General features: G+C 38.1%; 2 protein-coding genes across 2 annotated transcripts; one reads left to right on the top strand and one right to left on the bottom strand.

Annotated features, from left to right (window-relative positions):
- The first annotated feature begins 380 nt into the window (after positions 1–380).
- On the top strand, positions 381–5971 carry LOC102806590 (ganglioside-induced differentiation-associated protein 1-like). The gene is made up of 5 exons (XM_085500163.1): positions 381–551; positions 2415–2607; positions 3334–3516; positions 4550–4753; positions 5358–5971. Exons 1-5 carry the CDS (start codon positions 501–503, stop codon positions 5645–5647), a joined length of 921 nt encoding a protein of 306 aa, XP_085356289.1. The 5' UTR covers positions 381–500; the 3' UTR covers positions 5648–5971.
- A 10939-nt stretch (positions 5972–16910) lies between these two features.
- LOC102806703 (acyl-coenzyme A diphosphatase FITM2-like) lies at positions 16911–20429 on the bottom strand. Its single transcript, XM_006816390.3, has one exon. It carries the CDS (start codon positions 20424–20426, stop codon positions 19398–19400), a length of 1029 nt encoding a protein of 342 aa, XP_006816453.2. The 5' UTR covers positions 20427–20429; the 3' UTR covers positions 16911–19397.
- Positions 20430–21870: the final 1441 nt, after the last annotated feature.

The raw sequence follows: 21870 nt of genomic DNA, 5'->3' as shown, positions 1-21870 counted from the left end.
GAAATGTAAATAGAAAACATAGTAATGTTAAGTAAAATATATATAATAAAAATAGCAACATTAGACTATACTACTAGTATTTTGATTGTGAAATTAGTCCTTTCACACATACTTTGATAATAAGTTTTGACATTGTTAGTCAGTGTTTTTTGGTTTTTTTTACATTGAAACAAATGTTTAGTTTAGTTTAATATACTTATTGGCCCGCCCACCAAGTTCATGACCGATATGCTTGATGTAGACTCAGAGTGTTTTATGTCAAATTGCTAAATTTTATTTTATTTTGTTTACGTGACATCGCATCTTTCTTCTGTGTTTGCTGATATTTGTTTTCTCCAGCGCGAGTGAAAGTTCAGAGGTAACCCGTGCGTGACCCAACAGTGACCTCCCGTGTGTATATATACATCTGTGTGTCGCTGTATTTCCGATCATTGCCGTGCGTTCTCCGGCACAGTAAAACCTACTGATCGTTCCTCTGTCGACTTTGAATTACACCAGTCATGTCTGACATAGTACTTTATCACTTCGAGCCTTCGTTTTTCTCTCAGCGGGTAGGTAGTGCGTTCATCATACTTTTTGTTATGTCATTTGTACAGTTGATTCACCAAAGAACGGGTAAGATCAACAAGCTTTCACCGGAAGCGAAACTCTTGCATGCGGGGACGTGTGATAGACATTGTGTGTATTTAGTGTATGTACTCATCTGGATCTAGGTATTATTTTCAGTTAATCGGAATCACTTTCATAATACTAGTAGTCGGTGCGTGTATGTACTATATTAGCTATATGGACTATACTATACACTGAATGGGAGTGAACTTTTAACCTCCGCATTGAAAACTGCACTACGTACTCCCATGGGTTGGGTTCAGCTCGGCCCAGGCCAAGGACTTTCATTTTGTGTGTGCGTGTGTGTAATGATAGACAACCGTTTCTACGGATGACTTAACTTACACGCGGCAGACATGCGCGGCACGAAAGTACGATTGTATGGTCCCGAGTCGACTGTAGTCGCCGCCGCACACAACAGTTTTCGTATTCCCAGTCAGCCATCTGTGACAAATTTAGTATGGCTTGTTTCAATCACTGACACCCGGTCAATGTGCTTGTTTACAGCAGCATTCAATTTGGGGTTCCGTGACACGGAGTTTTGCGTTAATGCACTGAAATATGCCACCAGCACGTACACGTACATGGCAGCGTTACAAGACGCTGACAAGAGAACCGATATCCGAAGTCCCGATATGCAGAATATTCGATAGTCCGAATTTCATTGTACGTTGTTTGCTCAAGAAATGAAGTAGAAGACGAATACAATTTTATATAATAATATAATACATTATAATGAAAAAGTCGGAAAGCAAATAAATTATTTTACAAATTTGACAGAAAAGAACAAATTTATATTGATAATGAGAAATACGAAACATTTTTTGAATATTGCACTGGCCAGATTTATATAAATAAATAAAATAAAATTTAATTTAATGCAGAGCAAGCCATTAATAAACATAAGTGAGTGTCCGTCCGTCTTCGAGTACGCGCGTGCGGTGGCAGTATTGATACTCACCGAATAGTGCTACTTTGAGGGCCTCGGGCGACTCGACCGGAACAAATGATAGAGGCGTGCACAGCCCTAGCTGTTGGGAAATGTTGGCAAGTGATCCTATAAATACCGATTTTCGTTTAAATACAACACACCTCTTTACGTATATTAAAGGCAGGTACCCGGATATTATAGGGGGGGTGTCTATATTTCGCAAGTGTCTAATGTTTCAAAACAGCTACCAAACTGCATCTGTTTGTGCCGTCTAGAACGCTCAGGACAGTATGCCCACTTTTTTAGACAATTAAATCATCAACATGGAAACTGACTAAAATAACTAGACTAGAGAATGGACCTTGAACTAGATAGAACATACATCTGAGCGAGATGATGTGTTTGTCTGTCTTGAATTCTCATGAGAAAAAAAACGTGACATATAAACTCTGGTTCGCGTGTTTTCAAGTTGATAACCCATCCACTGGGAAAGTTTTAATTATTTCATCCATATTGTAGGGTATCGTGTGTCGAGAGTTCACGGCAGTAAGTCTTGTGAATACCGCCAACACCGCCCAGTGATAAACATAGAGCTAGGAACACAACATATGCGAGCATCTGGTCGGATGAAACTAAAAATGTTAATCATTCAATAGAAGTAACAACAACCTGCGCACCGTGTGTCATGGCGCGTCTTCATTCGAGGTGTGTACTTCGTTTGGGTCGTACAAAAAGTACACACACGCCAGCTGGCTGTCGAGTGCCCGCAACTTACAGGAGATACGGGCACCTACATATACGCGTATTCGGCGAAAATAAAACATATACCATATTTTTTTATAACAAAATAATTAAATTATTTCCCAATAACCAGGTTCGTATGGCACTTGCGGAAAAGGGTCTGCCATACACGAAGAAGACGGTCAGTATCGCAAAGGGTCATGGGATATCACCTTGGTATATGAAATTGAACAAAAAGGGCCAGGTGCCAACACTAGGGCATGGTGACAAGATTATTGTCGAATCAGAGAAAATAGTGGAGTATCTAGACGAAACATTCCCGGACAGTAAGTGATCTTTGTCTACATCTATCATGTTATATTAATATGGAGGTGATATTAGAATACCTGCCCGGGGGATATACAAGCTTTAATCCCAGATAATGGTATACACATCGTATAGTAAATTAGACGCGCACATTATAGGTAGATAGACTAATGAGTGTGCCTTCATGTGCTGTAGCTCATGATGAACCCAACGCAGTCCAAAAAATGAAAGTGGGGAAATGTACATTGTCGTTTATTGGCGCATTAGATTATTCCTCTAAATATCAAGTTATTAATGAACTATGATGTTCTAATACTGTGTTTTTGAAGTTCTCTCGGTGTCTTTGTATCAATTTACACATATAAGCATTTTTTAATATGTTTAATTGTTCATAATTCGAAACCAAAACACGAAATATCACAGTCGTGGGCTGTCATTAACTAGGTCCAACTAAGTTTTGATATTAACATCGGGAATTTACAGGAACGCGCTCCTCTGAAACTTTCCTTACTCATATACACATAATGTAATTCGGCAATTACGTCATTGTAAATACACCAGAAATCCTACACCAATCCCTGATTACTAGGTAGAAAATAGCGTAACAGCATTTCAAGACAGTTGTATTTTTAAACCTTGGCTGAAATAAAACTCCTCAATGTACATGACAACTCACACTGTTAATAATAAAAATACATGCCTAATTATATATTATTTTTTTCTATTTCTGTTTTGTTTCCAAATAGCCGTACAGCTGTGCCCGGACAAGTCAACTGAAGAGGGCGAACGTTGCGAATATTTCAAACGATTAGCGGACCAATTTGACAACTGGACCGTGCATATATGCGTTCCCTTTTACCCCAGTGTTGCCGGAGCCTCGTCCCGCAAGGTCACCTTCAGAAAACCAATGCTGCAACGCATCTGGAAATGTGAGTAAATGATGGGTGTGGTCATTGTGTCACGCATGTGCGAAGAGTTGTGCACTCTCCACACAGGGGGCGTATTCTCCCCCAGCATGCTTCACGTACGTAAGCTGGGAGTAAACGCCGTCTGTGTGGTGTGTAAAATTTGGACCCGCGCCGCAACAATAAACTTTGCTATCTTGTGTGCACTCACTAACAGTGCGCGTTCGAAGTTTTCTTGTGATGAAACCATGAAAGTTTCTAGTCCTCGGGGCGGAGCCACGTCACAAGACGTTCCACGTTGCTAAGACGCGCACCACTGTACCATGCATTTTTATGGGCTCTGTGCGCGCTGCTGTTGAACGACGGTCGAGCCGGTGAAAATTCGAGAAAACAACACAACTCAACTTTGAAGTAATCCTGAACAACCGAATTTATATATGTTACACATGCAGGGCTAATCTTGTTACACTGTTCATGGGAGTCTCTACAACCATCGCAAAGTACCGTTTTCTGCGAGTTTTTGGCCTTTGTTTTCACCGCGATGGTTGCCAGGCGGTGAAAATGCCCGGATGTCCGCCCTCCCCCGAGAATATGCACTGGCTGCTTCGTACATTCAATAATAATCAATGCACTTGCGTATTAGTGTTTTTTATTTTTTTTCATTCAACTAGTACTATTCTGTGTTCTGCAAACACAACATTTTAGTGCATGATAAATCACAATCCAATTTGTTCTACAGTGTGGAGTATCGAACAAAAATATATTCAAAAATTTGTTCTCGTCTGTATATTTATTCAGTTCTGTTATTCGACATTCTATGATGTATCGTGTTCCTCAGAGAATGTACATGTTTCCATTGGTCGATTTGCCCCCACATTTAAATTTAAAACATTATAATACAGAATACAGTCGCGTCAAGTTTTTTTTTGCGCATTTTAGAATATGGGATGCTGTATTACGAGAAATACATATTCACATATGTAAATTTCCTCAGAAAATCCGGCGACGCAATGTTTAGAGTAAACTCTATTCATTTACACGTACTCTTACTTCACAGCAAGAAGAGAGGTTCTGCCGGGCAAGTGCGAACAGTACGCAGCACAGTATCCGGAACTAAAAGACGCTTACTACAAGAAGAAGGCGGAATTCGATATCATGCCAGAGCAACCAGAAGTGGAAAAAATGAAGGAGGTCCTGACAACTACTGAAGACATCATGACTAAGATGGAGCAAGAACTGGGACAGATTGAAGAGAAACACGGTAGGCAAACTGAACTGTGAATGGCGTCTCTAAAAGTCGGTGTTTTAATTGTCAACATTCCAACTCATTCTCTCTCGGTATCTTGTCTATATGGAACATTTACGTAATCCTTCCGCTATAATAAAAGTAGTGGTTTGACGTATTGGGAAGCCTTATGTTGTTGTTGTTATAATAATATCCTAGTTTATCATTGTTTTAAATATGCATTTTATTATTATTTTTATTTATTATTTGTTTGCTGATTGAGATCATGCTGAATTGTTCGAGTTACGGATATCGAGTTACGAAAAATGTGGACGTTCAACAAAAAACAAAATGCATGTTGCCCATAACTCGAAGTTCTGTTAACTGTTAATTGAACATCGAGTTACAATTTGGGTGTGGTTTCACAAAAGTGGACGTAGTTTCAAAAATATGGGCGTGGTCATTTCTGTATCTCGATGTTTTCGTAACTCGATGTTCGTAACTCGATGTATACATCAGTCATGTTCGTCGATTTTTCATGCCATTTTCAAGTATGCTTACTATATGTTCAGTTTGGAAATGTGGAAAAAAAACGATTATTAAATTAAGATTAAATATTGTGTTTTGTCTTCGTTACCAGGTAAAGACTTTTGGCTTTGCGGAGAGAGGTTCACAGTCGCTGACATATACTGGGCCGTGGTGTTCTACCGCCTCGAAGACGACGCTCTCGCTGAACGGTTCTGGGGAAAGGGAAAGCGCCCTCGCATTGCTGCATATTTCCAGCGCTTGAAAGCGCGTGACAGCTACTACCAGTCCCTTCCCTCTCGACTCGTTATCATAGCGGGCGTACTCAAGGACAAGTTGCCAGTTCTTTTGGGAATAATTGTTCTGTTTATCGGTGTTGTTGTAGCTTTAAGTTTAGCAATGTAGCGGCGAATTCGACACAAAACACTGCAAGGCGCATTATTTTGAGGAAACTGCTTTTTATTTTATTTATAATTGTCATTGAAAAACAACATATTTTGCAATTTAATGATCGATTTCTTATTTTTGATTACATAACCTGGCTGTGTGTTATACACGTATCTAGAAAACATTTTTACATGATTACATAATCGGAGATATTAATGGCAGATTTAGAGAAAGTTACGTCATATTTTTGTATTGTCGGGTTTATACATTTCACTGTAATTGAAAAAAAGGAAATAGTAACCCTGGAGATAAAACCGCCCGTAAGTTATTGTTTAAATAACACTTTTATTTCTATTGTTATATTTCATATTTGACCCATACCTCGCACATGCGCGGCGCAACGACTGTCGTCCTTTAAAGTATAACACTTAATACGTTTTAACTGTTACAAAGTCTTTAAGGCAAAATACAGGTGAGCAGGCAGTGGTATTTTTCGTCGTGTAGAGCGCCCTCTGTTCAATGCACCTGAAGTATAGAGGGCGCAATACAAGGAAAAATGACTACGCGTAACGATAAGCACACTATAATGTTTTATTTTGACATCAATATGGTTTGTGCGTCCAGTAAAAATGACAAATAAAAATGTGGACTTTAAAACAAAATAGGTATTTTGAATAATGTATATTTTTACTTGTAGCTTTCCAATAAGTACTTACGTATATTACTTGTTTGTAAATTGAGAAAACAAATAGATTCTTTATTAATCGATAAATTTGTTTAACCTTTCAAAATATTGCTGGAAACGGGCAAATAGTACAGTGCCTTGATTGTGACTCGCGCTTTGTATAGCTCTTTGAGTGTGGGAGTAAGGTGGATAATTGTATTTTTTCGTCAAGAAACTAATGCTTGCATTTCTGCACTTGTTCCGTTTACATTGTAGTATGGGACAACGAAGTTAAATAAAATGACGTTTTATATTGACTCATTAAATTACATTGTAAGTTGGTCTTTATTTTCCATTTACTCAATGATATTCTGGTATCGGTGAGAGTGTAAACTAAAACCGATGCGAAGTGCATTGTGTTGTCTATACCCGGGCGCGAGCGGCGACCTACTTTTGTCCAACTGACAGGTTGATTGACGGTCTTGCTCTCGGACAATAAAATAGCATTTTGTTTACTTGAGGCAGGGGGCTGTAAAATCCACTGAGTTGTTTCAAATAGGACCTCTTCAAGAGCGGCGCGTTGATCCACGTCCAGTACCGTGACAGAATTACGGTATCTCTGTAGATAGATAACACTGTATCAGACCCAGTTGTCTTATGTCAGATTCAAAATGTAGTTATAACGCACTTCTATAGCTATATCAAAGACATAAGTCTATGGATATATATTCCCTATTTGAAACAGCGATGTTTTATCGTATTGGTATTTTACGGTCGGTGGTCGTCACGCCACGCACGTGGGAGATTTATTTGTTGATGAATTCGAAGAGGGATTTCACATAACCTATTGCGTTTTCCCAGTGACAAGGATGAATACGAGTTTTGATCTGGTCGCATTTAATGCTGACTTTTACTTCTTGGAATCCCCGTGTTCCAATCATCCCAGGAATTACCTAGCACAGTAGTGTCTTTGTTTTTGTACACATTGATCTGTACAACAATTAAAGTCCTCATCTTTGCTAAGTATAGCTTCAGTCCAGCTGACAGGCTAATTAACGGCCTTGCTCTCGGACAATACAATGACAGGGGCTGTAAAATCTACCGAGTTGTTTCTAATAGAGACTATTCAAGTGAGGCGCGTTGATCCATGTCTAGTACGGTATCTCCGTAGATGGATGACACTGTATTACAATTGGTTGACCGATGTCAGATTCAAAAGACCGCGAACACAGCAAAATGATTGATACGTCTGAAACATTCACCTCATGCATTGGAGGGGTGTTCAGAAATGCAAACACATCCCATACACGGGTACACAGGTTTCATCAACTCAAATTGCATACAAGTTTATGCCAAATATATATGAACAAATGTATTCAGTGCCTCGTCGTACAAATATATGGAGGATGGAGAAGATAAGGAGTTCTATCATCGCACTAACATAACAGTATACTTCGCAAATGGATTGTAACGGTTTGTTTACCGGAGAATTTCGACCAATGCTTCGCGATTAAGGGGCCAGAAAGAGGGATAACTGCTATTTTCAAAATACCGAGTTCGCGATAACAAGTTTGTCACAAACTATGTCACCACGATCTTATGGTTAGTTAATGAGCTGTCCCGACGTCAGTCATGCCTGGTTTAACACGGACCGTGACCCGAGGATTTAACAATGGTCTCCAAAGTCGCATGTGAAGGTTTCATACCACATTCAAGGGGTGGTGTCACGTAGACATCAATTTTCTCTATTTTGGAAAACAACTTTTTACATGCTTGTATTTCAAAACCTTTATTGGGGGGGGGGGGCTTACAGAAATTACAGAAAACGACATTTTACGATTTTACAGGAAATAAAATGAAAGTAACATTTACAGTAAAAAAATAGGTTTTACACTTTACAGATGAAGCAAAATTCCTAATTACATTTTTTATAATATTTTTGATAGTTTGTGTTTAATAATAAAATTGGAAATTGCGCACGAATTATGACAATTAATCTAGAAAATGCTTCATACGCTTACAAGAAATAATATTTCTATACAAATTACGGAAGAATAAAATAGCTGATTACATTTTACACCTTGTCATAGTCTACGAATTTCCTTTTTTTTATATATATATTTAAATTACATTATTACGAAAATAAAAATTGATTACAGCTTACGAAAGTACCCCTCATTTTTTTGCCGACCCTCTTTATTCAATATGAACAAGGCTTGAATTTGGTTCTGGCAAAATCCTTTTGGTGGACTGATACATTTAGAGTGAGTAGTCGGCTTGGTCAAGTTTGCTAATACTGCAAATTCCAGTGTAGTGTTGAATCGGCTTTATTTTTGAGACTTTGAACACCGTAATGATGCTGACGATATGATAATTACTATTTGATTTTTAAAAAAACCAAATCACTCTTTTTATAAATTCATTTTTAATTTGGGGGTAGTTGGATGTATATGCATGTATAAAATTGGACTCATTGGATATATGCGTGTATAAAATAGCCCTGCTTTCCGAATGTTTTCATTGTCGTCAATGCGAAGTTTGTCTTTTTTTGTGGTGTGTAGTGTGAGAGCTTATCTTTGACTAGAGATGGTGAATGGATCTCTGCCAGTAGTAGTTTCCAATAATCCTTTCCTATAACTCGCGCCCTCTAGTGACAAAGCTATGCCTCTTTGATCTGTCGTCGTCCATCAAGGAAGATGTATTTTTAGAGAAATTTTGCTACATTCTAGATGATTACACAGCCAAACACAGTGATCGATTTCAATATTGTCTTCACTCATATACGTCATTCTGATGCTACAGAAGCGCACCATCACACAGAGGGCGCTAATCATATGAATGGTGTTGAAGGTACATGTAGTTGCAAATATTTAACTTTAAGAATATATGTTGGAAATCATATACGTCATTCTGATGCTACAGAAGCGCACCATCACACAGAGGGCGCTAATCATCATAACCCCGCTACCGTACAGACTACTAATCCGATTATAAACTCACAAATATCCACAGAAAAATATTGGATTTCTGACACGCAGGTACGAACAACTGTTAAAGATTGTTTTGAATTACACCATGCCAATATGAAGGGACCATCGGATTTAAAGGGTGGTAGTCATTAGTGCGACATTTGTGTTGATAAACATTAATTTTTCCATAATCCAATGCGCCTTTCTAATTAAATCACGAGTACGAGTTTTTTCCTGGGCGCCACTTGCACTAATTACCACTGACGACTCCTTCAACTCTTGAAAAACACACAAAAACTACCTAATTGAAGCTTGGTGACTTCTTTAGTATGTACTCGTTGATCTGCGCAACTGTCAAAATCGTCATCTTTGTTTATATGAGACTCATATCTCGCGCATGCGCGGCGCGACGACTACCGTGTGATTGTGGACAAAAAAATGCTGGGCTTTACGAGCAACCAGAATTTGTTGAAGATGTTTGTTTTGTGTATCCTGGTAATATCTTTGGGGCGTGTTGAATACAGATGAATTTTTCAATAACACACTTATCATGAATTTCAAACTACATGTACAGACATTCACAATAAATTCTTAGTAACACCCCACCCTACTGAGTAAGCAATATTCCCTGTGATCACTTCTAGACGTATTCACCTTTAATAGTCTCTGGTATTGTTGTACAATTCGTTGTTCTCAAATGTGGGGAAAAGGTCACATTTTACGAATATGACCCATTCAAGCTCCACTCTACTCTGTAGAAATACGTGACAATTGGTCGCCTTACGGAATATTTTAATACAAAAGAAGTTAAAGTAATCTCTTATAGACTGCATAATGTGCACAGTACGAAAGTATAAGATGAAAATTGGTGACTCGGGCGCGCCACATCTGACACATCACCGACACGAGCACGTGCCCAAAACAAATACATGACGTCACGCCTAATGGGATGACGTATTACTAAGGAAATAGCCAATGTGTAAACGTCCACTATACGAGTAAGGCAGTGGCCGATGGATAATGGGTAACTATTTCGTTGTGCTATAAATGCGTGTTTACGATTCTTAGACAATGGGAGGATATTTAGTTGCATGGGTGTGGCTTGACGTCTTGAATTGGGTGGGTTGTACCATGGAGGTACAAAAGCCAATATCACCAAGACGGTAACAAATAGTTACAGATTGGCGTTAAACAGTCATAAAAAGATAATGGGTATTTGACCATAATCTATACAGGCTATCACAGTACCCGCAGATTTGTTGTTGGAGATTTGCGGAGATATCAATGGAGGAACTGAAAATTGACTATATATTATGCAAATTAGGTAATTATTATGTATAGATTTTATCACAAAATAATATGCATTGTTCTGAAGCACCGATGTACCGAGTTTCATTGAAATCTGAGATATCGTGGAACAGACATACAGACACAAATACACGCCGACAGGGTAACTGCAAAGTGTGGGGTTCACACATAGAGACAATAATAGAGAATTAATGATTCTGTAGCAAATGAACAAATCTGACAGGGGTCCACCTAAGGTACCTGAAAATAAGTATAAAAGCCATTAGGCTAGATGTTTTTAAGTCAAAAATATTTTGTTGATCCAAAATCATTGACTGCAGACAGCCAGCAGAAGGTAGAAAAGCCAGCAGAAGGTAGAAAAGTGTTCAAGTGTTGTTTTTTTGGCATTGTTTTGTTACAAGCAGGCATCTTGCTAAATCATATCCTTATATAGTAAGGTTCCACGTCAGGGGCGATGCCAAAATTAAAAATAATTTTTTGCCCATTTTTGGGTCAAAATTCAAAAATGGTCAAATCTTGTTAAGATGCATATCAATTTACTCGTCTTGACGAGAAGAGTTCAAAAATATATAGTTTGACCTTGCGTCATGTCACAATTGATAACATTTGTTATAATGGTTCGATTTTGACAATTTTGGTGTCTAATTATATGTTTTCTTGCATGAAAAAGCCAATAAGACAACTTTCATAGACCATTATGCCAGTCTCAGCTATGAGAATACAATTATGTCAGATAAGATGGGTCTTAAAAATGGTTATTACATCAAAATTATTACATCATAATTTTCCTATTTTACATCAAGCACATTAATTATATAAAAATACCAATTTATGCACGTTATGCTCAAATTGATACATTGCCTACCTCCGTAGCTTTGTGGACGCCAAGGCTAAAAGATTAATAAATGGTTTTCCTACATCCGCTGACAATTACAAACTAGCATTCGACCTGATAAACAAAAGATATTGTCATTCTCAGGAAATTATTAAAGCCCACATGTCATCCCTGTGGTCATCTACGGTTTATAATGCAGCCAGCCTGAAAAAAATACGACGACGAAATTGAATCTACAGTAAAAATTTTAAAGCATTAAAAGGTCTCGGTCGAGATGAACAACAGTACGAGAATCTATTAGTCCCAGTATTGTTATCAAAACTTCCAGTTCTTTTTTTTACAATCATGATAAATGGCACGTTCCAAAGGAGACCAAAGACCAGTTCGAAAAACCGGCACATACATGTACTGCTAGTCATAGATTTAATTCACTGACTCCAACTCATCGAAGTGCTGAATCCTCAAATGAATCTACCCATCGATCGACCAACTCGAAATTTACTCAACGAGCTTGTGTATATTGCAAAGGACGACATTCATCGATGAACTGTCACACTATAACATCCAGTAAAGATCGCTTGGACTATGTGAAGCCATGGTGAAGCATAACAAACTGTGTTACAATTGTCAAGGTCACCACAAAGTTAAGGTATATCGTTCACATTGCACTTGTAAACGATGCAAGGGTAAACATCATACATCATTGCAATCGGACACTCTCGATTTAACTACATCTGATTCTAAACCCACGTCTGCAGGGAGTATACATTTATTGCACACTTCACCTGATTCATCTCAGGACAGACAAAGCCAATAAAAACCTGACCTTCAGCGTAGAATGCTGTTAAAAACTGCAAAAATCGCCACCCTTTACAACGGGAAACAAGTGTTAGCTATGGTACTTTTTGACAAAGGCGTCAATCGCAGTTTCATCACTCATCATTTGCAAAGTCTATTGATGCGAAGATTAACTCGCATGAAGAACTCAATCTCAAGTCATACTGTAACCCGTGTACTGCTTACAAAGGCATACCCTTGACCACCGTTAATTTACTGAAAAGAGACGCCAATTGACTTGCTATTCGTTGAAGAGATATCGGGTAACTTAACGAACAATGCAACTTGAACACCTGATGTACGAAAACTATAGTATCTTCGCAAACTACCATTGGCTCACCCTGTTTTTAATGAAGCTACGATGACGATATATATCCTAATCGGAGTGGACCGGTATTGGGACCTCATCGAGGACAAAATTATCCGCGACAATGGGCCTGTAGCAGTTGAGTCCTCTCTGCTATTTACTTTTGGAATATATATACACCGATAAACAACGAAGTACTCGCATACAAACGTTCTATCTCACAGCGATGAAATCTACCAATGAACAGCTAGATAAAAAGATAACATCTTACTGGGATTTGGAAAATATCGGGATACACAAAACGATTTCAGCTCCCGATGCTAAGCTCACCCACGATGAACAGTGTCAACATTATACAAAGCATAAAAACGGTCGATTTGTAGCTAAACTACCATGGAAAGAAAACTATGAACCACTACCCACTAACTTTGCGTCTGCGAATGCACGCACCCGCAACATTACAGAAATTACCCGCTGAACTTATCATCGTCTACCATAGTATTATTGCAGATCAACTCAACAAGGGTTAAGTCATCAATGATAATCAAACATACGGACATTATTTGCCACACCGTTAAATTAAACGGGACATTCCACCACACCCATACGTATATAGTTTACGATTGCAGTGCGTCGTCAAGCAATGGACAAACCAGGTCGGTCAACCACTTTTAAATAACTTGACGTCAATACTAATCATCTGATTGCACTGATTGCTTTTCTACAGATCCAACGTTAATATCTTCAGACGTTATTTCTCAAACAACGTCACCAACGTAGAAAGACACGTCTTCTCAGATGCCTCGAAAAAGGCTTAAGGTGGTGCGATTTATCTAGTATCAGACGATCACCAAACTGCGCTTGTTAAAGTAAAACCCAAAGTCGCACCAATTAACCGTCAAACATTAGTTGTTTAGCACACAGTCCCTCTATCAGATAGAGGGACTGTGTTTAGCATAAGCCAATTTGTAACGAAATCACTGTTGAATAAATACGCAATCACTAACCACTTACTCTGATCAGACTCCGTCGCAAATTACCTTACATTGGGCCACGGTGCATGGACGAGGAAAGCAAGATGTATTTACAAAGAACCGAGTCAAGGAAATTAATTCGTTCAAACAAGAATACAAATATATTCCTAGTACGCAAAACCCTGCGGACTTACTGCGGGGTATATCTCCTAAACAATTAATGTGACGTATCACAACTATGGTGGCACGGACCAAAATGAACAACCAACGACGATACTTGGCCAAAATGCGAACTATTTGATATGGAAACTTCGGAGCTCACTGTAAACCATGTGCGAACGCAAGTGACATCTCTACCTCTCGAACCAATGTACAGATCGCATGATCGAATCATCAACTCAAATAGAAGAAACGAACGCTAGTTCTCACCCGAATGAGACTCCAGAATCTCCATCTAACATCACTAGCATTATCGATATAAACTTGCATTGTTACCGCCAACACCTACTACGTGTTACTTCCCTTGTACGGAGATTCGTCAAAAACGTTAAACACTTCAGAACCGCAACAAACCACCACCATGTCTGAATAAAATTTATGCAATTTCCATATATAATTAATGTGCTTGATGTAAAAGAGGCCATTAATCAATCCATGTTGATGTAATAACCATTTTTAACAAGTCATTGTCAATGACACGTCCCCGTTCCGTTCACATTTGAGTGACATATGCATTCAAAGCAGATCATGACCGAAATCTCAGACCACTGAAAGTGGTCTAATCCGAAATGCACCTGCATATGTACAACACATTGTACTAAATCTGAACAAAATCTATCCATGCATGACTGAGATCCGGTTTCGGAATTGTGAAAATACATTATTTTGATGCAATTTCGGCCTTAAAATGGCCATCATTCAGCTATTGTTAAGCGGATCATGAAACAAATGCACATATCTATTTGTGACATGATGTACCATGTGTGTGTGAAGTTTGAACTTGATCAATCAAGACATGTCTCGGATATGGATCCAGAACTGAATTCTTTAAAACAAAATGGCCGCCAGTCGGCCATTTCAAACCCGATCCCCCCAAAAAAATAACGTGCATCAAGGTCCTATTATGTTTAATGTACCAAATTTGAACAAAATCCGTCCATGCATAACTGAGATCCGGGTCCAGAATGGTGAAAATGTGCAATTTCAATGGATTTTCAGCCTTAAAGCGGCCGCCATTTGGCTATCGTTAATGAGATCATGAAACAAATGCACATACATATTTGTGACATGATGTACCTTGTGTGTGTGAAGTTTGAACTCGATCAATCCAGGCATGTCTCAGATACGGATCAAGAACTGAATTTTTTAAAACAAAATGGCCGCCAGTCAGCTATTTCAAACTTGATCCGAAAAAAAATGACGTGCATCAAGGTCCTATTATGTTTAATGTACGTACCAAATTTGAACAAAATCCGTCCATGCATAACTGAGATTCGGGTCCGGAATGGTGAAAATGTGCGATTTCAATGCATTTTCGGCCTAAAAGCGGCCGCCATTTGGCTATTGTTAATGAGATCATGAAACAAATGCACATATATATTTGTGACATGAGGTACCTTGTGTGTGTGAAGTTTGAACTCGATCAATCCAGGCATGTCTCAGATACGGATCCAGAACTGAATTTTTTAAAACAAAATGGCCGCCAGTCGGCCATTTCAAACCCGATCCCCCCAAAAAATGACGTGCATCAAGGTCCTACTAAGTTTAATGTATGTACCAAATTTAAACAAAATCCGTCTATGCATAACTGAGATCCGTGTCCGGAATGGTGAAAATGTACCATTTTGAAGCATTTTCGGCCTTAAAATGGCCGCTATTCGGCTATCGTTAATCGGATCATGAAAAAAATGCATGTGCATATGTCCCATATAATGTGTAATGTATGAGTGAAGTTTGAACTTAATCGGTCCATGCATGTTCGAGATACAGGTGATCACGGACGCACGCACGCACGGACGCACACAGGGCAAAACATAAGTCCCCGTTTTCGGACTACGTCCGCACGGGGACTAAAAACCCATCTTATCTGACATAATTGTATTCTCATAGCTGAGACTGGCATTATAATGGTCTATGAAAGTTGTCTTATTGGCTTTTTCATGCAAAAAAACATATACCGGTAATTAGACACCAAAATCGAACCATTATAACAGATTTTATGAATTTGACCCTTCACGGAAAGTGTGTTGACCTTTTCATATTTTCGGTCATTGTGACATGACGCAAGGTCAAACTATATATTTTTGAATTGACATGCATCTTTAAAAAAATGGGAGTTTTTGGGCAAAAAATGATTTCTAATATTGGCATCGCCCCTGACGTGGAACTTTACTTGGTTTAGCATAGATGCCTGCTTGTAACAAAAAATGCCGAAAAAAATTTGTTTCAACACTTTTCTACCTTTTTCTGGCTGTCTGCTGTAAAATACTTTATTTTAGTTGGAATTAATTTTCGCTGGAAAGATTTTTTGAGTGTTTTGTATGGAATTAATTTTAACTGATTTTAGACAAGTTGCTGGATTTTTTTTCACTGAAATATTCCTTCAGCAAAAATTAATTCCAAGTGAAAATAAGCTAATACATTTGTTTGTACATGTAGTTTTGCATTCAGTGGTTCATTAAGTTTATGCTACAATTCATATATTATTGATATAAATCCTGATATCCTGAAACATATAAATTACTGAGGTATATATAAACAGGCTCTCTCCCATAATGCATTGCGTGCATGTGCAATAACATGCTCAGTAGTGAAAAAATGTGAAATTGGCTCAAACTGCCTCAATTCAAATCTGACAATTGTTTTTTATGCAAATTAGGTCATTATTACACCAGGGTTTCAACCCTGGTCAGCAGTATTGCATAGAATCTCAACAAAAATTAACTTGCATCTACAGGAAATATCATACTGCCCCTGCACTAATCTGAATAAACTTATTTAGGTGTTAACCATATTCTAAGTTTGAATATAATCCAGCACAAATTAGAGACGATGCTTTGCACATATAAAATGTAGGCTTTAACCTATTTTGGTTTATTTCACATCTGAACGGGGAAAAAAATCTGGGGCATAATGTATACCATCATGTATCAAGCATATACTAAGTTTGGAAAAAAACAGTCCATGAACTTCTGAGATAATGCGCCGAACGAAAGGAACTCAATCCATATCTCCTTACACTGTGTCAAATCAGGGATGATGTGCATCAAGCTGCCATTATGTTGAGTGTATGAATTAAGTTTAAACCAAATCTGTCAACACACAACTGAGAACATGTGTGATTTTGTTTCATTTTTTGCCTTAAAATGGCTGCTATCTTGAACTGGATCATGAAATAAATGGGTACATGTCTGATGCATTCACAAAGTTTGAACTTGTATATATCCGAACATGTGAAAGATAGGACTGGATAAGAGTGGATAAGAGTGGATAAGAGTGGATAAGAGTGGATAAGAGTGGATAAGACTGGATAAGAATGGATAAGAATGGATAATGGACAGATGCATGCAAGGTCTATGCATAAGTTCACGGTTTCAAACAACATTAGAACGGAGACTAAAAAATATTTGTCCTTTTTTTTAATGATTTACTGCATATACCGTTAATTGAGTATAGAGTAGTGGAGTGTTCTCTGAATAGTAACATAGGTTTTACTCTTCTAAAAATTTTTGATCTATTCAGCAACACAATACCAATAAAATTGAGGTCAGTAATTCAGGAAAAAAAAAAAACACAAAATTATGCACCGGTAGGAGTAAACACTTCATTTGGGATGCTTAAAGCGGGGGAGTCGTCACCTGTGCATGCGTCAGATGGCCATAGCGTGTCATTGTTTACAAATAAGCGTCTACCCATGAGCCTTTGCGTTTTTAGCATGTTTTGTTATCGATTCAATTCCCGTGCGTGCGCAGGAGACTACCCTCCCGCTTTAAGACACAGTTCAGTTCTCATGAATGCAAACAAATTGTAAAAATTGATAGTGGCGAAAACTGTTTACAGTGTTCTCACAGGAGAGACTTTAATAGTGGATAACAATACTATAATAACACAGAATTTAGTGGTTCAAATAAATTCATTTTAAAGACAAGATAAAATTGATGAAAATATTCATTAAGCTATTAAGTCAATATATATTATTGCATTCAAACCCTGGAAACCTTTTCCATTGTACCACACCCCCAAATCCTAACTCAAACCATCCAGTCCCATATATGCCCCTCTTGAGGACACCCCAGTTATTCAGAGGGGCATACATGTTTACAATTGATTGGGCAGGGTTAGGTTGAGATTAGGGGGGGGATACAATGACAAACCTTTCCCAACCCCTAAACCAAAACTACATACATGTATTGTGATACTTAGACGACATGCATGTCAGATCTTAGACCTTAGAAGGTCTATGGTCAGATCAAGCAGTCATGTTTCAGATAACACTGTGAAACTAAAAAAAAAATACATCAAATAACATCAAATAACATCAGAATACATCTAATTTTGAGAATTTGCAATAAAAATGTTGACACATCCTGTATTTCAGTGAAGTGAAAAATACATTGGTTTAAAATTATTTAACTTTCTCAAAAAAGTGTTCAATTTTGGCAGGAATAATTCATACCTTGTAAATAATAAAAATAAAACCCTGGTCATGACTTAAAAATACTACCTACGGTAATCACCACTCCTCAATACAACTAAAACATTTAATATTCAACTTAGAGAAAAGATTTTACAGTTCAGCCCAAAAAAACCTGAAGAATTAAATTAAATAAAAATTACATAGCTTCTCCTATACATTGCTAAACTTACTAACAATGAAGTGTGCTAGTAAACTTTTAAAAAAACATTTATTCAAGTTTCGCATAAACAATGTAGTTAACACACGTTTTACACGTCCCATATCAAACATGATGTTGAACAAAACTTGCAGCACTTTTAAAAAAAAAGGTAGAACCAGTAATACACAACAAATTGCACTAAATTTAAATGTTTACAGAAAATTGGGAGGGACGGCTTATTTGCAAAAATTCATTTGCATACAGCCTGATGACAAACTTCTATTTTTTTTAAATAGGAAGCTTCTTAGCAAAGAGAATAACAGTTCACTAGACACATTCGTCATCCCAACTCCAGAGTGAATATTGACTCACTGACCCAGGTCATCTCGATTTTAGAGTAAGCGTTAACCTTGCAATGAATGTATTGAACATTTCTAAGGGACTATGCAGTTTGAACAGAGAAGACCAGGACATTAACGTTGTCATGGAGTTCAATTGACAGCAGGCGTATTAGCCTTCCTAATAACAATATTGAAGTGAAAGGCAATTGTCAGAGTCTAATTTTTCCAGATTATTTATTGCTATTTTGTAAATGAGAAGAAATTTTCGATCAAGAGGAAGGTTTGTTGACATTTGTTTGAATGCCTGTCAAAAAGACAGACAGACATCAAATGAGCAGAATGATTTATACATTGTTTTTTTTTTCTCGGTCAAACCAAAATTACTTGGCCAAGATGTGTTAAACAGAACTCCACTAAGTTGCAAGCCATTAAAAGTATAGTGGTATATGAATTGTTTTTTTTTTTTACAAGTGCAATACATTCAGCTAGATAGTGATTCAACTGAAATAAAGTGTTCTTATTGTATTACATGTATATGGTAAAAAAGCTTTGCCATTGAAAAGCTGAAGTACACAACATTCCGGTCTCGACAGGTTTGATTACCTAACCATAATTAACGGACAAATTTGATTACTATTAATGTGGGGTATCCAGAATTGTGGGATTAAGATGACCAGCGTCTAGATGTGCGATGCAATCTAACTGTGCATGTCTGGGTAGAGCTTCTTGTAAACTACTCTATATGTGACAAGCCAGTTGATGAGCGATATCACAAATGCAAAGATTTTATGACCAATTGTATGGAAATAAATCTGTGTACATATCAACATGAACTCCCAGAGTAAGGTCATCAGTAAAAGAACTAACATCATGCATTGAGAAAAGCCATTCAAGGCAGATGTTAGCAAGTCTTTTTTCGGTTGTCCCTTTTTTTTGCCCTTGCTCTTGCCCAGTTTCCGTGTGGCTTCGAACAGCTTAAGATAGTAATGTAGCTCCTCAAATATAATCAGCGAACAATGTGTAAGAAGAAAAGTGTGTCCAGATATATCAATACCATCCCACATATGACCCGCTTTGACGCAGGGGTATTTGGTCTTGTGCTGAGTGTACTTCTCTCCGTTGATGTCATAACACTCGCCAGTCAGGTCTTCAATCCAGAAAAAGAGCTTTACCCAGCAGAACCATTGAGCAGTCCCTACTAATAATCGGAAGTAATCCTTGGCTATACGCTTTATGTCGCCTTTGCGGACAACGAAACTGGATGGTATTATGTACAGAGACAACGCGGAGAGCGTCCACCCCCACGACCATTTGACGAAATATTGATTTAAATAGTTGTTCTTGTCAGCAAATAACGTTTTCGGTGGAGTGGTTACCTCGTAGATAGTGCTCCCAACAAGCACAATTGCTAAGTAAACCAAGGCTTTTTTCATCGGATTCAATAAGACAAATTCTCTAACAATATTTCGTCTCATGTTTGGTCTTGTACGAGTAGTCGGCGGTTGTTTGGTTTTGCTGGCATCCGCTACGCCAGGGCGACTTTGTTCTTCCTTCGAAACTGCACTCTTTTTAGGTAACTGCCGCTTTCTTGATTGCTCAGTTGAATTCACTGCGTTGTTGGTGTCGCTTGTGCTCGCATGTTTTCGGCGATTTGGGCTTTTGCTATTACGACTGGTGTTCTTTTTTGCAGCAGTACCACGTCCCTTACTTGTACTGGAAGGCGCCATTTTTGTTTACAGGGATTTGTGGGTAATAGCGCCACCACTGAAAGGCCCTTGATTATTTTTGAATCTCTGTTTTATCCTTTATTTTTGGCGTGTCTTTGGGATGGTGTTGTCATCCTATCTATTGTATGGAAGTCAATTCATTGACTCATTGTCGACTTGCCGCGCATACCATCAACTTCCGAGTAACAGATATGCTACACCCGCTGTGCCATTTTTCGTTGTTTCATGGATTCGGACACTTTCCAGTGAAAAAAATAGTATGAAACCGTTCAACTTCTTGGAATGATTAATTTCGTTTCATAACGTAATTTCATCGAAGATTTGAACATACATTTGCGGGATTATGAAGTCTTCATCCAATATCACCGTACATATCATCGTGTCTTATATAATACAAGAAACAATCGCCACGTACTAGACTTAGTATCAGTTGTTGTAACCGGATGTAGTTTTCAAACAGTATTTTCTAAACGTGCGTATCTCGTAACATACCTTTCTACATCATATATCACATAAATGTTACACCTAGACCCTACCAAAGTATGTTGGTACCGCGTCGGTACTGACAAATTAATTCCATTCTCTGCTACACTCCGTTCTTCTTCCCGTGACCCCACCAGATAGCATTCACCAATGACACCCACATCAAACAATGCAAAACATGAGCAGGCAAGGTCGAACATAATGCGAGTTTACAAATAAAACTCCAATTTGCATGCTATGTCCATAAAGTACGTGTTGTGGAGGGGGTGCAAAGACAGCGTTTCCATGCCAGTGACGCCATGGGAATATTCCCAATAAGCCGAGTTCTCAATTCACGGACTAATGAAATAAGCTCATGGGGACTGTGACCAAAGGCGACCCGAATTGTCCTTTCGAAACTCAAATGAGTCCCGGGGCGACGGTGAATCAATTCAGCTGCCACGCCCTCCGCCCTCGTGTCTGCTGTTCCGTACATCCACTTTATGAGTTCCAACTCAAGGGCACACGTGTACATTGTTTACTTTGATGCGTTATATGCATTTTTCTTCTTCTGTGATTCTAAAAGGTAGCTATAAGCATGGAGCTAAAAAAATAAACAGTGTTGTAAAAAAACAAAAAAAACATGTATACCAAAGTAGGAAATTAAACTGGATGGTAAGGTTGACATCTAACTTTAAAACTTTAGAATTGAATACGGACTAGAGAATCTACAATCCAAAGCTAAATCAACAATCCATATCATCCTGCCAAAATCTATCAACACTCTCTTCAACTACACGCCAAGGAAGGGGTCATGCCAACACTAAAATGACAAGATTATGTTTTGTACTACCGTGACTGAAAACAACAGTAAAAAAAATCAGCACTTTCACATTCCCGGCCATAGACAAAACCTGTAAAAGACAATCTATCTCACCTATTTTCGGGTAACTTTCAACACCAATGGAATACACTAAACTAA

This window comes from Saccoglossus kowalevskii, chromosome 6 (genome assembly GCF_978046115.1).
Source record: "Saccoglossus kowalevskii chromosome 6, keSacKowa6.1, whole genome shotgun sequence".
NCBI lineage: Eukaryota > Metazoa > Hemichordata > Enteropneusta > Harrimaniidae > Saccoglossus > Saccoglossus kowalevskii.
Note: the sequence above shows the minus strand (reverse complement) of the source record. Positions and strands in the feature narration are given on the sequence as shown.